The sequence below is a fragment of the Aphelocoma coerulescens genome, chromosome 13, assembly GCF_041296385.1.
Source record: "Aphelocoma coerulescens isolate FSJ_1873_10779 chromosome 13, UR_Acoe_1.0, whole genome shotgun sequence".
Classification (NCBI taxonomy): domain Eukaryota; kingdom Metazoa; phylum Chordata; class Aves; order Passeriformes; family Corvidae; genus Aphelocoma; species Aphelocoma coerulescens.
The window spans coordinates 19,114,639-19,132,092 of NC_091027.1; the positions used below are offsets into that span (position 1 = coordinate 19,114,639).

The 17,454-nt window shown below is 42.9% G+C and overlaps 1 protein-coding gene across 1 annotated transcript; it reads right to left on the minus strand.

The window, feature by feature from the left end:
* Positions 1-2,804: 2,804 nt before the first annotated feature.
* Positions 2,805-15,328, minus strand: LOC138118276 (kazal-type serine protease inhibitor domain-containing protein 1-like). Its single transcript, XM_069029166.1, has 5 exons — positions 14,906-15,328; positions 12,105-13,771; positions 5,839-5,999; positions 4,313-4,457; positions 2,805-2,950 (listed from the first exon to the last, which is right to left on the minus strand). The coding sequence occupies exons 2-5, from the start codon at positions 12,559-12,561 to the stop codon at positions 2,805-2,807; spliced, it is 909 nt and encodes a 302-aa protein (XP_068885267.1). The 5' UTR covers positions 12,562-13,771; positions 14,906-15,328.
* Positions 15,329-17,454: the final 2,126 nt, after the last annotated feature.

The following is a 17,454-nucleotide window of genomic DNA, read 5'->3' on the forward strand; positions in this document are numbered from 1 at the left end:
AGGGTCCTCGCCCAAAGGACCTACTGCATTAAGTAGTGTAATTTCTGTAGAAACTTCTATTCAATTCCCTTACGTGGGAGGGGGAAATGGCACAGTGAAGATGCTTTTGTGGCAGGAGGAAGCTGTGCCATGAAATTCAGACTTGCAACAAAATTCTTACAGTCTTCTGTGGAAGCTCAGTTAAAGGAGGGTTTAGGTCTGCCTTGGACAATACAGTACCAGGACTAATGCATACTTTTCAGCTCAACTCTGGCTCATTTCCTTCTAGGTGGAATAAACCTCTCTTCTTGAATTGCTGTTCCTTTGGTTTACGTGAACAGATCTGTTGCTACAGGCAATGCATTCACAATGAGATCCATTTGTTTGCCACGCAGCTCAGAGAGGACTGAACCTCCTCCATGCTTTTTTAAATTTAACATTAAATGCTTGATTGAAGTATATAAACAAAACCAGATGGTTTTGTCCCCTCCCACAAAAAAGAAACTAGGAATTGTTCAAGGTGTCAGTGTTCCTTTTTTTTTTTGCATCACACTGGGATTTTTCCTAAAATGCAGTTTTCTTACTGAAAGGAATGGCTGATAATTCACAAGAACTTATTAAATGTATATAAAAAATACATACTGAGAGAAATGCAACATATTTAATTTAGAATTCTTTGTTCTGGGAATATTAGCTTTTCTTAAACAGACCTACTCCATCAGGCTAAACACTCACAGACTGGTATTTGCTAGAGTTCTGCTGCACATTTTCTCATTCAAACATTCTTTTCCTTCTGTTTTTCATTTTACATTAACAACAACAAAAGGCCCTGAAGAATTCTAATTTCTTTCTATGGCTAATGATTTCAAGATTATTTTCTGTGTTGTGTACTATACTATGCCAATATATATTGCCACCATTTAGTGATTACTTTAGTAATCTAATTCATTAATTTGCTATGCAGATCACAGTTGATCTTGAGTATAGGTCTGCATATTAAATAGTTCCATAAAAATAATCAGTGATTTCTATCAGATAATTTTATGTTTAATTTAATATATAGTGGATAAGCAAAAAAGGTTATTAACATATCACTAAGAAGACCAGGAAGAGTCCATAAAAACAAAACCAGTAGTTAAAAATGAAGCCACTTCCTATTCCTAATTAAAACTAATTAATCATTTTCAATAACACAATGACACACTTTCTTCTCATAAGCTGACAATACCCCATGAAGCCTGAAATGAAATAAATTATTCTTTGGTTGTTTGCTGGACAGAGGTCAATAATACCTCAGGGCAAACACAGTCTATAGCCAATTTCTTAATGTAATTCAAATTGAAAAGAAAAATCTTTCTAATAGCAAAAAAAGGCACAAATAGCACATTAAAAGAAGAATTTTTGATGCACTGTATATGCATTAAAAATTCTACACAGTGTGTGTATGGGTACAGTAAAATTGCCCGTAAAGCTTCCCTGTCACCATGAATTCAGCTCACAGCTACCTTGGTGTGTGCAGGGACCACTGCCTGGGTCTGTGCCTTGGCCCAAGGAGGCTGAGGACATGAAGGCTTTCCCTGCAGATGCCTGAACTTCTGCTTCCTTAGTCCCTAATGTCGTTCAGTATTTTACTGCTATTCGTCTGTCCTCAGCCAATGGGAACAGAAGTATAAGTGCAGGGTTGGTGTTTTCCATTTCCCATTAATGCCGAGCCAGCCTTCATGTAATTAGTTAACAAAAGCAATTGGAGAAATTTCTCAGGGTGCTCACTCAACCCTTGGAAGTGTGTTTTTGGCTCCATCTCCTTTGCTGTCTGGTTCATGGATCAGTTTGCACAAGGTGCATGTGTTCTGGTGGTTTTCTGCCCTTTCAGCAGCCTGGCAGTGCTGATGGGTTGGGGATAGGGACAGCTCATACACAGCCCCAGACAAAGGATAGATCCTGGCTCTGGAGTGCAATCTCTGTGTGTTTGAAGGGCATGCACTGAGTTACAGAGCAGCTGCCGCCTTTACACTGCAGAAATGCCCAGCAACCAGCATCCCGTTCAGGGGGAAAATTATGATCCCAAACCCTGAACCACTCCCAGGCTGGTGGGAAGGAGCCAGTGCTGTGAGGAGTAATGCAGGAGCTGTTACAAGAAGGAGTCCAAGGTGTGCTCAAATGTTTGAATGCACAAGGAATCTCTTCTGGCTATGTTTGAGTATTGACAGTAAAGCAGCACTTACTGGCTTTAGACCGTGATTGCTTCATGTATCTATTAAAAGTAAACAAAATCATCCCCCAAAAGACAGATAATTCACTTTTGATGAGACTCACCATGGAAAATTTCAAATGAGAAGGAAAATCCTGCTGAAACTTATGAGAAAACATGAACTAAAGAGATTAAAGACTATTTTGCAACCTCCATACTTACTTAGGCTTGTTGCCATGTGAAAAATCTCTTGATATTTCTCAGTACTTTACAGACAAAAAGAAAATTGATTCAAAGTAAAAGTTTTATTTAACTATTGACATTTTTTGTAGACAAATTAGAATGTGTGAAAGAAATTATAAGGTAAGTTAAAAATTAATATAAAATTTGATCCCTTTGGCATACTTACTAGAAAGGTGCATGTTGAGGAATTTTATTTAATAGTCTAAATATATGGTGTTACAACTGTTCTTATTTCTGGTAAGTAGCATGGTGTACTTCATCCAAAGCTGCATTTCAGGAAGGTGGATACACAAGTGAGTGTGTGTGTTATCAGAGGAGCCATTTACAGAACAGAAACTACTGGTAAATATAACAGTGTGAAAGGATTTGGACAATAGATGTATAAAAACTATTATTCAGAGTTGTTTTCATTATCGTAGTCCCCAGACTCATATTCTTCATCATCTTCCTCATCAGAATTGTCATAATACTCCTCGTATTCAATGCTGTAGCTTGCGCTTCTGCTGCCAGCAGTAAATGCAAATGCAGGAGATGGGTCTGCAAGATGTAATTGAATCCAGATTAAATTAGTTGAAGATAGGAATAAAGAGGAAGGCATGGGTTTGGATTTGTACAGCAAGCTCAGTTTCTGAATCCTTGTTATTTATGAAAAGGACAGGGGTTTTATCCAATGGCTTGACCTCATACCACTGAAGGTCAAATTTCTATATAGAATCATGGAATCCCAGAATAGATTGGTTTGAAATGGACCTTAAAGATCATCTTGTTCCACCCCCCTGCCATGGGCAGGGACACTTCCACTATCCCAGGTTTCTCCAAGCCCCATCCAGCCTGGCCTTGGACAGTTCAGGGATGGGGCAGTCACAGCTTCTTTGACAAACCTGTGTTAGGGCTTCACCACGCTCTGAGTAAAGAATTTCTTCCTAACATCCAATCTAAATCTCTCCCATTTTAGTTCAAAACTATTCTCCCTTGCCCAACCACTATATGCCTGTATAAAAAGTCCTTCTCCCTCCTTCTAGTAAGCCCACTTTAGGGATTGGAAGGGGCTCTGGGATCTCCCCAGAGCCTTCTCTTCCCCAGGCTTAACACCAGCAGCTTGCTTAGCCTGTCTCCAGAGCATCCAGAGATGCTCCAGCACTTGGAGCATCTTCGTGGCCTTCTCTGGGCCCGCTCTAACATGTCCACATCTTTCCTGTGCTGAGGACATGTTGAAAATGCATTTAATTCCTAATACTAGTAAGCTACAACATTGGTCCTCTGCAGCTGCTGTGCATCTGCAAATATTGCCAGAGAAAATAAAGCTTTAAAAGCCACTTGTAGAAACGAGGTGAGTGACAAACTCCTCTAGACTAGGAGGTAAATATGACAATGCATCTTTATCCTGGATTTGCCAGGAAAAACAGTTCTCCTTAGAGGAAGAAGGATATTATTCTGCAGGCCTGGGCCCAATGCAAAACAACGGCAAAGCTATTTTTTACATCTTTTGAACCACTCTCATTAAGGAATAACAACGGTTTCCTTCCTAGTTTTTTGAAAAATAAACAGCTAAGCAGACCTGCCACAGTTCAAAGACTCCCTCAGTTACACCAGCTGTTGTTCTGGGTCCTACTAACATCAAAGGACTTCTCTAGGATAAGGACAGTGGAATAATGTGTCTCAGCTGTATGGCTCCAACCCACGGCTTTCTGTTTTCTGGAAGCTGGTATAATTCACAGCAAAATATTACTATATAAACCTGTTAGGGGATACAGTAAAATAAAAGCACACAGAAGAGTAAAAATATGGGCAGCTTTGGGTAATTTCCCCTATGCTTCATTTGCATTCTGACAACCCCATCCTTTGCATTCTGCTTGTATTCATTTTTACATTTTTTACATTCAAATAAAAAAAAATTACCATCAATGACTTTCAGTCTTGCAGAGGCATATGTTGCACCATACTTATTTTTGGTGTGGCAGATGTAAATGCCTTCATCTGATTTTTTGAGGCCTTGAATCTGCAGCCAGCCTGTCACACCATACTTCTGAGGCCCACCTCTTTCCTTTGAGAAGGAAAGAAATGGTTGAAGTTAAGTAGCTAGGAGACACCATGATATTTATCAAAATAATTGTGGATGGATTAAATGTCATTAAAACCTTCGCTTTTTTTTTAATGCCAACAGGCTTTGATTCTGCTTATTCCTGCTGCTCTATGTTTTACCTTCTTACTGCTCTGCACCTCTCAGTTCCTGCTTTCCCATCTCTGCTCTTTCAGCTTCATTGCCCTGTCCAGTGCTCTCATTCCTGTTCCTCTTCATGTCACTGTTTCCAGAGCTCCTCCTATCTCTTGTCCCTGAACCAGTTGCTGCTCCTTCAAAGCATTGCCACCTATGCTCAAGCTCAGCAATTTCTTTAGGATGAGACGGAGAGTGAGTCTGGGTGAGCTATTAGTGCCAAGAGGGCCTGACCAAGCTGACACTCAGCAGCCAGGTTTTATGGATTGGCATGACATTCCATGGGAACTTTCACACTTCATGACAATCAGTTTCAACTGGCTTGGACTAAAGCCTCCTAAAGGGGTGAGCTTTCTTTTCCAAACAAATAACTCGAACACCTTAAGAGATGTTAACAGAGATGCTCTCATGCTGAGAGCATGGGTGAACAGGGAGTCAGCTTGGCCTCTGAGGTTCCCAGTGTTTGCATGTGGCTCCTTGCATCATTGTCACACAGCAACCATTAGTCCACTAATCCCACCTATGTTCATGTTTCCTCCAGAAAAGCTTCTAAATTTTAGTACTTTGGTATTTTTGGCACTTTAATTAGCTTTTCTGTGTTTATTCTCCCTACCTTTTTGTTCATTTTGTGCTCCGTGTCCACTGGATCTGGCTGGTTTTGGGCTGTATCCAGAAATTTGCCATGCATTTCACTGCATGGTCTCTGCTCATGTTCTCTGTCCATTGGAGAAGTCTTGCAGAAGGCCTTAGCAAAGGCTTCGGCCTTCCTGCAGGCTGCCTGGACAGCTGGCATCATTTACTCATCTCCCCAGAATTTTATTTCCATTTAAAAGAGTTAACATTTTGATTTATTTGATTTCAGCTCAAACTTTCAGCCTATTTCTAGATTTGCTTGAAGCCCCTACTAATGCCATTCTACTCTTCCCCTTAGATTAATGCCTCGGGGACAGAACCCAAATAACAGGTCTCCAGGAACAGCATCTTGCAAAGGGGAACTTTAAATACCTGTCAGAATTGAGCTTCCTGCATTGAGAGTAGTAGAAGTGCTGCAAACAGCCATCCTTCCCAGAATGTTCCTTCTTTCAGCTCAGTTTTTTCAGTATCAGACCTACATAAAGAAATTCTTCCATCTTTTCTTTCCCTGCAGCAGCCCAGATTAAGCACCTGCTCCTCTTCGCAAGCCCTATGCAATAGTAAATTCAAGTTTTACCTGAACTGAGACGTGGGTGTCATCTCCTGGCAGAAACATTTTATTCCCCTTTTTTTTCCATTCAAGCTGTGGCATAGGATAGGCTGACACCTCACAGCCAAAAATGACATCATTGCCAGTGTAATTCTGGGCATCCTGAGGTGGCATAGAAATAACAGGAGCTGCAAAGAACAGACAGCGGTGCTTTAGAAGACAGTGGACAAAAGAACACAAACACAGAAGCAAGTAACATCAATCCGTGCTTCGCATGATACCATCAGATTGCATTCGCCTTTTGCCTCTCACACACTGTGAAGAGCCACGTGATTCCAAACATCTTTTACATCTCAGAAAACCTTGTGTCTGTGCTTTCTAAAAATTCTTATTCAAGTCTGTTGTTCCCCTTGCAGAGGATCGTGGAACCTGAGCTGAAATTAAGGGCTTAATTTTGCCCCATGAGCCATCATCGTGGACCAGGCTCGGGGCCCCCCAACAGAGGTGCCAGTACCCGACCTGGGCTTCAGAGGAAAGCACAAGAAATTCTGTAGCACACAAGTCACTGAGTGATTTGATTGTATGATAGCTCTGAATGTGTTACATTTTGGTTAGCTAAAAGTTAAAATACTGCTGTTGCTGGCTTGTCAGGTTTGTTTTCTGAATACATCATTGCCTTGAAGCTGCTAAACCATTGTCCTGCACTGATACCCGTGGAAGTCACAAGTTACAGAATAACAGTTTTAATGCATTTTACATTTATCCTCAATTGCTACTGATGTCATTCAATATTCGTGTTAGGCATGAAAGGGATTGAAATCCAATTATTTCTATGAGGTTTCATGTTCTACTTATTATACCTGTTAACGTTTCCGCTTTCTTGTTTCCTCGTGTTCTCTTACCGTTACCCCCTCCAGTGTTTATTGGCTACCCTTGGCGTTCTCCTTTTTCCCTTTTCCCGAAGCAAAAGCTGCCGGCAGCCACGAGAGGGAGCCAGCCCGGGGGCTTGGAGGCACTGGAGCCGCAGCCCATCCCCGGTGCCTTCGCAGCCCATCCCCGGTGCCTTCACAGCCCATTCCCGGTGCCTTCGCAGCCCATCCCCGGTGCCTTCACAGCCCATCCCCGGTGCCTTCACAGCCCATCCCCGGTGCCTTCGCAGCCCATTCCCGGTGCCTTCACAGCCCATTCCCGGTGCCTTCACAACCCATCCCCGGTGCCTTCACACCTGCTCGCGGGGCACATCCCTCTCTGGGCGTGTGGGAGCGTACTGCTCATCTCCTGTGTTAACAGGGAACGATGATGTTCGGCGACACAGACAAAAATAGAGGATTTACTGCTAGCACAGATTTCCTGTTTTGGAGATCTCTGCTTTTTTTCCCCTGATCTATTTGTTGACAACAAGAAATGTTTTGCCTATGAAAATCTGTTTTCTATCTATTTCCAGACTGACACTCAAAAAAGAATGCATTTTCTGAGCCATTGGGCATGGATTTAATTAATGATTTTTTTTTTTTTTTTTTTTTTTTTGGTGCAGATCCCAGATGCTTGGAAACAGAAACTTAAAGTAAATAATTAATGTATTTTTACTTGCAATATTTGAATCAATACCTAGGTGCATCATTTATGCTTTGGCATTTGAAATTGTGACAGCCTGTTCTATGTTTTCAAGCAATAATTTATAACACATTTTTCAGTTTTTCAGGATTGGTGTCTGTGCAAAAAATATTAAATGCATAGTGATTAAAATTAATTATAAACATATGATGCAGAAAACTATAATTTTTCCCAATTATAAATGCCTCATTAAATAATGTTGCTACTTGTCAAAAGTAAGATTTTTCAAACTAGGAAACTTAAACCCTTAAATGGTTTTTCTTTCATGAGAACAGTACATTAAGAATCTATTATTTCAAAAATCCTGTATTCAAATCAGCATTAACTGAATATCTTGGATGAGCTTCTTTTTTTTTTTTTTTTGCCTATGAACTGATCACAGAGGGTCTGATATTAAAACGTACTTTTAAATCTTAAAATTAATTGAAACTGCACTCCTTTTAATGATACATCCACTGTAGTTAAGCCTAAAATGTACAAAAGAATCCAAATGTCCACACTGACTCACAGGAGTTCTTTGAATTGTTGCCACATAGAGACAGTATAAAAAACTTTTCAAATAGGCAGATGTTGCCTGGTGAGTATTTTTGTTGTGCTGTTAACTCAGGTGTCCTGTGGATCCCCTGACAACACTGATGTGTGGCCAAGGACTGGGTCCTGCCTATGTCACTGTCCCCAGCCATGGCTCAGCCCAGTGAGGCCATGGGAACATATCTGGAGCCTGGAGGACACAAAGGTCTGAATTACAAATCCTCATTACAGCTGTCCAGCACTGCCTACCATACACCAGGATGAATTCCACACTGGAAATACCCCTCTTGCCATTAACTGTGAGGAGAATCCAGCAGACAGCTCGGAAATGCCTGGGCATGGTCTGAGTCCCAGCAGCTGAGTCCAGGGCGGACCAGGACCGGCATCACCCAAGACCAAACTCACAGCAGGCAGGAGTTCTGATCTAACTGCCCTTTCTGAATCTGAACACACCACCAGTATGCACTATCCACTCAAACTTGAAGTGCCTTCAGAAATAAAACACTGCAAGTCTCACAACATCATTTTGCTGTGTTTTGTGGAAGAAAATTGAAGTAATGTTCTAAAATTTAAGCAGAAGTTTATAAACTTTATTTTTGAGTGTTTCTGGTTTTGTGTTCAGACAAATTCTCCCATTCATATCTGTGTGTTTGCATAACTGATTAGAAACAGAGCTTTACTGTTATGATAACTTGTCATTTTGATTCCTGGAGTAGGTAAATTTTTGTTGATAGCTATGGAAAATGTTCTGATGACCCAGTGTCCGGAGCTGAATGCACAGGAGCTGCATCTTTTCATTTTCCAGTCAGTCATGAATTATCCCTGTGTGTTACAGAGGATGTAAACTAGAAGCCAGGAGAAGTCAAAATACTGTCTTACCTTTCACAATCAACCCAATATCACTCCAAACCAATTAATTACATCATTAATAGGATTTTTTTTCTCATATTGTATATTATTAATTTTTGCTAATCTATGTCTGTCTAGATGGAAATGGCAGAAAATTTTGTGGTTTGGTTGTTTTTAGTCCAAAATTTACATTTAAAATAAATCATGTGATACAGCTAAATACAAAGAGAATAACTGCTGGATTGTTCTGCTAGTTCATTATATTATCAACGAGAAATGTTTGAATGTGAATGGGGATGGTTTAAGTGTGGAGAATCTGTATATAATCAATGTACTTAGTAACTTTGTTAAATTATTGGATAAACTGATCAGAACTAGCTTTCAGGAAAAGCAAGGATTTTTTCCGTGTTTCTTTAGCTAGCTAGGCCTTTTTCTTCTCCTTTTGCTGGCAAGAGAAGAAAGATGAAAGGCTGTACTCCTCTGATGAAAGGAGTTTATTGTTATTTATTTATTCATTGATTGCTGTATACAATTAATCCATTTGGCATCAAGAGGAAACAGCAGATGCTTTGAAGGAGAGAAAAACAAAACAAAGTACTTTGAGCTGAGTGAAGGTTATATTTATAGCGCGGTACCAAAACCTCACAGTGCTCAGTGTTTGTTTCGCATGCAAATTGGAGTCAGGACAGCCCGTGCCGCAGCGTTCGCTGCTCTCAGAGCCAGGTTCCCCGGTGCCTTTTGTCACCAGCTGCGCCCTGAGCGGCCGGGCTGGAGCGCGGTGCCGTCAGCCCGGGCTGCTGCGGGCGGGGCCGGGCTGGCGGCTCCCGGGACAGCCGTGCCCGCTGTGCCCCTCCGAGCCCCGCTGTGCCGCTCCGAGCCCCTCTGAGCCCCTCTGAGCCCCTCCGAGCCCCGCTGTGCCCCTCCGAGCCCCTCTGAGCCCCTCTGAGCCCCTCCGAGCCCCGCTGTGCCCCTCCGAGCCCCTCCGAGCCCCTCTGAGCCCCGCTGTGCCCCTCTGAGCCCCTCCGAGCCCCGCTGTGCCCCTCCGAGCCCCTCTGAGCCCCTCCGAGCCCCGCTGTGCCACTCCGAGCCCCTCCGAGCCCCGCTGTGCTCCTCCGAGCCCCTCCGAGCCCCGCTGTGCTCCTCCGAGCCCCTCTGAGCCCCTCCGAGCCCCTCTGAGCCCCTCCGAGCCCCGCTGTGCCCCTCCGAGCCCCGCTGTGCCCCTCTGAGCCCCTCCGAGCCCCGCTGTGCCCCTCCGAGCCCCTCCGAGCCCCGCTGTGCCCCTCCGAGCTCCGGGCTCGCCCAGCGGCCCGGGCTCCGGCCGGGCCCTAAAGCTTCCGAGCCAGCGCGGGGAGCGGCAGCTCGGGGACAGGAGAAGGGAGTTTGTGACCCCCGTCGCTACCAGCCCAGCGCCCTGTCCAGGCTCCAGGGCTCTGCCCAGCTCGGACATCTCCAGCCGGGCAGTTTACTCCGCCACAGCCTCTTTCTTAACTAAACTCTGCGCAGCACCGACACGGCCGTGAGCTTTCCGCAGGCTTCTGTGCAATTCAGTAAGCTGAGAGGTTAGGATAATTCTCTGCATTCCTGGAGAGAGGTTTCGGCTTTTCTGGGGAGCCAGGACAGCAGCGGGAAAGCGCTGGGTGGGGGTGATGCCTGGATGCAGAGCAGAGCTGCTAAGCTCCTTCCTCCTCCTTGAGGAGCAGCAGTGTGATGCCCCTCGGGGCGACTGGGGGCCTGCTGGATGACACCAGCAATTAAGAGTGGTAGTACTCCCAAATTAAAAAGGCTCTTGTACTCGGCCAGTTCTGTTAAATTAATTAGAGGGACCACTGCTTTAAGCCTGTGTACCTGAGCAGCTGCCGGTGCTGCGAAGTTACCGGCACCCGCTAAGGGAGTGGCATTTCTGGCCGAAATCTTGCTGGAGTGGTTATGCCACAAGAACTATGGCTACTTAGTCCCAAACAAAGACACCTTCCAAAGGCTAACAGGCTTTCAGTTGTCCTGCAGGCTGGCATGCATGTCCCTTCCCTGACAAGCCTCATTTCACAGCTTAACACCCTGAGAGCAAACAAAGGATTCTTTAAAGGATCTTGCAGCTAGAGAAAGAGGAAAGAAGCTTGATATTAGCTGTTCATCACTTTTCCTTTTAAGTGTTCAATATTCATTGTTCATTCAATATAAAACCACAGCATACAGTCTAAAACTGCTAGAGAGGAGTGGGTAAAATGTACCCGAGTTACTCCTATATGTAATCCTTTGCCAGAACTGCAATTTCAGATTCCCATAACAGTGACCTATTTGTGACCCACAGACCTCTTCTAGTTACTTAATTTGAGAAAATATTTGATTAACTTAAAAAATCACAGTAACTTCTCATTCAGAAACAAACAAAAGCCTCTTCACATCTTCATTTTATAGTCGTGTCTTAAGTGAAAGATGCCCAGGAGTAATGACTTGTAGTAATGCAAAGAATGGGAACAGCATATGAGCAGGAAGCAGGAGTTCCCTGTAAGACCACCTAAGAATCCTTCCACTAACAATCATCAGAGACAACTGTTCACTGTAAGATTCCTTTAGGGAAATTGTTTCAGCTTGATTCTGTTCTAATATTTGGATTTGTATTTCATGGGTTAGATAGATTTTATGATGATTCTGAATTGGATTATTTTGGACCTGTTTGGTAAAAAGAACAGAGCTGTTAATTAAACCCCATCTCCTTCTATTGCCCCTGCTTCACTGCTTACCATGTATCCTCACAAGTGGTTACACACATGCATCCAAATAAACACACACACAAACATACATGTACCTGTGTGTGTGTACACATACGATAGATGTATACATATTGAGATAGATAGATATATAGATATATATATATATAAACGAGATCTGCTTTACTATCACCACTTTACAATTAGGTCAGTCCTCTTATAATAATAATAATTTGCCCATTCCCCCCAGACTATCCTATCTGTTTACTGATACCCAAATACACATACAACTTCTGGAGAAAAGAACTCATACTCTGGTTATTCAGAACAGACCCAGTCTGTAGATAGATGGCTTATTAGTCACCATGAGATTTAATCCACTCGTCTAATATAGAGGCTTATAATGTATGAGGTTAAGTACCAGATGATGAACCACATGTTTAGCACTAAGTAGTATTATAACAGAATAATGGTAATTTTAACAAAAAATAAAGTATTAGTTTAATGAAGCGAGACTGGAGTAGCTAGTAACACATCTGAAGATAAGAATCAGCTCCTTTTTTAGTTTGGAAGTGCCTCTGTACACATTACCTGATTCACATGGCCCCTTATGTTTCATGCTGATGTTTCTTTTCCCAGCATAAGCCTTGTTGAATTGACAGATGTTTTCATAGGTTTTCCCTTCAGGTCCACAGATGCTCTCTTGAGATTTGCACACACACTGGGGTTCAGGGACTTCCCCAAACCTTGCTTCATCAGCATCCAACCTGCACTCAAGGTGATCCCCACATTGCCCATAAAAATGATTGCCCTGGTCCAAGTCGCAGATCTGACCTTCCACATTCCCACATTCCAGACAGCAGCCACAGCGATCCAGCACAGTCCCGGCTGGACAGTCCTTAGGCTCAGAGCAGAACGCCAAATCACATTTTCCGCAACTATCTCCTTCCCTTAAGAGCCGCCACCAGCCTCGGTGGTATAAGGCAGGGAAACTCTGAGAAACCTGTACCAGTGCTACCAGCACTGCTGTAACCATCCGGTGCTTCATCTTGAGAGTGTAACAAAAAGCAGAAAAGGTCCTTGGAGTAAAGCCAGGGAGAGGAAAAAAAAGCAAACCAAAAAAAGAGCAAGCTAGTGGGAGAAAAACATCACAATCCTGGTTTTGTTTTAGAAAATAAGCTCTACTCCAAACACAGGCTTTAAGAAAAAATTAGCATCCGATTTCTAATCTGGAACTGATAATAAAAATGCATAAAAACCCAGCAGCTTTTCTCTAATGCAGTTTGGAATGTGAGTACTGCTTGCACTGAGACCAAACTGCCCCTTCTGACAGCTGAGTCAAAGCTCTCTGAAAAGCTGTTTGCTCTGTGTCTCATTGAGCCAAATTTGCAAAGCCTTGCTCTACTGAAACACTACATTGCAACTATCGTAGAAAGGGGAACAGGGTAAAGGAGTGTAAAATGAAAAAATTTACTGGAGGAGTGGCCGTCCTCTCCATCAGGCAAAATAGATAATCACAAAAGGATAAACATGTGTACAAAGTAGCACCTAAAATCCCAGTGCCCTGGGGCTTAGACAGTACTCTGGAGCTTGGTGCAACACCAAATGTGATCCATTACTGATCACAGCTAGGGGTTCTGAATTAACACTTTATTTACAGGCTCTATACAAGCAAGAGGCAATCCAAGACAGCTGGAATTGACTTTAAACTCTCGGGTTTAAGATGAAAGATGCCTTTAAAGAACCCATTGTTCTCTCTCCATATATTTTCTTTTCAGTGTTTATGGGTGTCCGTGCTTTGCAACACAAAATAATGTAGTCCATATTTGGCTCTAAGAACAATGTGCAAAAGGTTTAGAGCACAGGCAAACATGGGCAAACTGCCACAGCTTCAAAAGGAGATTCTGCTGAAGTATTAGATGTTGTGTTCATCTTTTCAAAGCACTTCTCTGCCTTAGTTTCGTAAGAGGTACTTACACTGCAGGTTATGAAGGAAGATGAAAGAGGTAACTAGGATTTCTTTCCGTGCTTTTTCTGTGTATATGTGTCTGCCAATTCAGGGAAATGGCTTTGCAGGCTCGTTTCTCACCAGGTATTGCACTGTTCTTTGTCCATCTTAGGATTTAGATGTGCTCCCTATCTCCTGGCAGAAATCCCTCTTCCCTTGCCCTGCTGATGAGATTTTGTGTCTGTAGCCCACAGGCTGCTGTCACCATTGTTCAAACCACGTGCAGCTCACCAGCAATTCTTCTTCCTGGCTGTGGAGGTAGAAGTGAAGCATCATGGACCTGCAGCCCCTGCAAGCATGGCTCAATGCCATGGGTGAAGGATCACCACTGTCTACAAAGGAAATGTCTCTCTGTGTTAGCTTAAAATAACCCTACATGCATCACAGTTTGAAGATAAACATAAAACTAAGACACTGTTAGAAAGCTGAAATAAAAGAGAAGTCATGCTTGTGCCTTCTTTTCCTAAAATCTTCCACAAACAGTTTTCCCCCTCTTTTTTTTTTTATCCATGGTGTGTAACTGCTTACATAAGCTCAGTGAAGGATGCATTTTGTTGTACCAGCCTTGCATCCTCTGGCTGCATTCACAAAGGCAAATCTTTTGAGGCTGTATGTTTACTTTTCATCCCAAACATTTCCATGGCTTTTCCCAAATTCAGCTCCATACCTTCTGCACCATTTGAGATTACCTCTTCCTTTGAGATAAGGGGCAGGCTGCTTCAAAATCACTTCCTTCTCCCAAACAGCACATAATGCAATTTCCCCCAGCCTACACTGATAGCACTTCTCAGAGCCAGCCTGGAGACACCTGCAGGGCACTGGTTCTTTTTCCTGTGATCACTGGGATAATTCATATTCTGTAGTGCAAGTTTTTGCTTTGAACTCTGAATCAGACTGTAAATGAGTAAATTATGTGTGTAATTGATGCTTTTAACACTGAGAGTTATGAAAAAAAAGTAACCACTGAATTTAATGATAAATTTATTCTTTTGTCCTGTTTAATGTGTTTTATTTCATATTTCTTTATCAAGTCTTAATTGGACTTTAGTTTTGCATTATAGCATCTACTCACCACAGTCTATTTCATTATTTGTCTGTACAGCTGCAGGGGATGCATATCTACAGGACAAGGATTTGCTAAGGCTCATATGAAGTAAAGGAATGTTTATCAAAGGGTGAAGCCATATGTGCAAAGTGGAGCCAAAGCAGGAAGGGCTGCAGGCCAGCACTGCCCCTAATAAGGGTGAGCTTTGTCTGGCATCTCTCAGGAAACCTGGGATCTTAGGGCTATAAAACAGTGAGTGTATTGCAAGGAAGTACTTCTTGTGATCTGGCACAGAGGAAACCCATCATAGATATCCTAGAAAGCATTTCTGGCATTTACCTGACTCATGTAATCTGAATTCTTGGTGGGTTCAGCCTCTAAATTAAGAACCGGAAATGCCTGTGGTCTCGTTTAAACAGCTGCCACCTGGCAGATGATCTGCAGCTGAAGGTTACTTGGTCACAGATTCCTGAGATCACCTGGAACAAATTGAGGTTAAAGCACGGTGGTATGAAATGGAGAAATGGCCTGATAACTCTCTGAATGTCTTTCATTACCAAGCCAGCTGTGACAAGCTGAGGAGAACTCCCCACACTGGATGGATGTGTGGCAGTCAGAGCAAGAGGAGAGGGAGGGAGAGAGAGCGAGGTGCACAGCCGGGTTTGAAGAGGCACATTAAAAGCATGGTCCCATCTGCTTCAGGAATAAAATATACATTATTTCAGTGTGTCTCTAATCCCTGAAGCTTGCTTTGGTAGGGAAAAGTGTTGATTTTTAGCACAAATCTTGAATTCCCCTAAATATCTCCCAGAATGAAACACAAGCAGCAGTGGATTAATGTCACTGGTGGAGCTGCAGGACAAACAGCGCAGCGCCCTGTGCTTTTCAGACAACAGCCCCCATGAGCTGCCTGCAGGGCCGAGGGCACAGGAGGCCTCACAGCCCTCAGCGAGGGCAGGAGGCTGCAGTGATGGGGAGCCAGCTGCCATCAGCTGGGAAACGACACCTTGGAGAATCATTTGTGTACCCTCGGTCTCAGCAGGAAGGGCTGTGCTAGCTGTGCAGCAATTTCCCTCGCTTTCCCCCAGTATTTTCATATGACATGATCAGTGCAAGGAGTTCTGCCACCTTCCCATGGGAACACGAGTTGGATGATGGGCAGGGAGGGGACACAGCAAAGGAGCCCAGGGCTGTGTTACACTCAGCTTCTGATTTTTATCACATTATTCTCCTTTGTGTGATAATAGGTAAGGTATGTGTCTGATGCAATTTGAAATCCTGTTGCTGGTGATTTTTGAGGTATTGCTCCTTCAGACAAAATATGGTTCAGCTCTTTATTCTGTTTTAATTTGTGTCAATGCGAGTTTTAATTAAGGGAAGGTTTCTCAATGTGGCTCCCTGCCAGACTTGTAGACCTGGTTGTTACATAGGCATGCACAGAAGTCCTGTCAGGAATTAAAGCAAAGTACAAAAACCTTCCATGTGTTCCTTCTACCTTCTCTCTCCTGCAATGGTTCCTCTCCTTGAACATCTGGAGTCAAGCTGAGAAATTAGAGTGCTCTGTCTCTTAGGCTCTACTACCTACCTATACTTGAGGTTCGTTTAGAGATAGGAAATCTTGGCTGACTCAATGTGTTTCCACCCAAGGAATTTTATACTTGTATTATATGCCCAAAAGAAACATTAAAGAAAAGAATGTTCAGCCTGTTGTACTGGGTCATAGCAGGCTACAGGTGGCTGTGCCCAGTGGGTATGTGCATTACCTGCTACTGTACCCATCTCCTAGGAAAATTTTTCCCCCACAGTATCCAGGATTGAGCTTCAGTCGAGGTGCTTAGCTCACCTGAGAGCAGTATTTAATTTTGCTGAAGTAAGCAGCAAATGGGGGTGATTGATGCCATGTGCTGGCTCCTCCCAGAAGCACTGACTGGGGCAGTCCTGGGATCTCCAGACAGGGCCTTTTCTGGGGCCAGTCCCATGTGCTGACACTGCTTTCATGAATCTCATCATTAGTGCTGTAAGCACATGAACTATAAGTTAATCCTACTATAACATGATTATTAAATCCATTAATCCAAGGCAGGAGATCCATAATTAACTTATTCTCCAGCATCAAGTAAATGATTCTGCTGTGAGCTTTAAGAGAGCAATTGTTCACTAATAAGCAAAATACAGTGGGGCTATTAGACTATAAGACTGTAATTGTATAATTAAATTATAAATTTTGCATATTTTAATAACATTTTAATTATTTTCTTTGTAAGTTAAAATGGAGGTTCATTTTTTTTAAGGTTTTATATATAATTTTAAAAACCCCAAAATTAATGTCTGTCCCCTACCTCTAAGCTGACCTTTCCATGAAAGGCTTTGACCAGACTCACCTTGCACCTGTCTCCAACAGTGCCTGACTATAGATTTCTCCTGTTACGTATTTCAGCACATTCATTGTTGGTCACTGTAGACATTCAAATTATAACTTGCAAGGACGAAAGAAGTGCCTGATAACACTGTGCTAGTATCAAAGGCTTGGGTGTGTTTCAATACAGGCTTACAGATTCCTTTTCCCTTCCCTGCAGAGGCACAGAGATGGGAGGCACACAAGGAGGTTGAAGCCCAAAGTTGACACTGGTGCTGCTACCAGCAGAGTTCTTCAAAGTGGCAAACCACAGTGTTTCCTGGGAAAGTCTAATGGAAAGGGAGATCTCCAAAACTTGCAGACAATGAATAAAGAATAATTTTTCTTGGCAACCTTAATGTTGATGGATAGGACAGTTTGCCTTGTCCAGTTTATATAAGAGCAGCTGATATAAAATTACTTCATAGCTGGATATTTATGAGAAGTTTCATTTCAAATAATATAGTTTTTGCCTCTGGCGGTGCTGTGGTTT

Bases quoted from the DNA above. Each gene is read 5' to 3' on its own strand.
- LOC138118276 (XM_069029166.1), bottom strand. From the start codon at position 12,561: ATGAAGCACCGGATGGTTACAGCAGTGCTGGTAGCACTGGTACAGGTT. The intron at 4,458-5,838 runs GTAAAACTTGAA...TCCTTCTCAAAG, and splicing joins ACACCCACGTCTCAGTTCAG to GAAAGAGGTGGGCCTCAGAA. The intron at 2,951-4,312 runs GTAATTTTTTTT...TACATCTTGCAG, and splicing joins AAGACTGAAAGTCATTGATG to ACCCATCTCCTGCATTTGCA.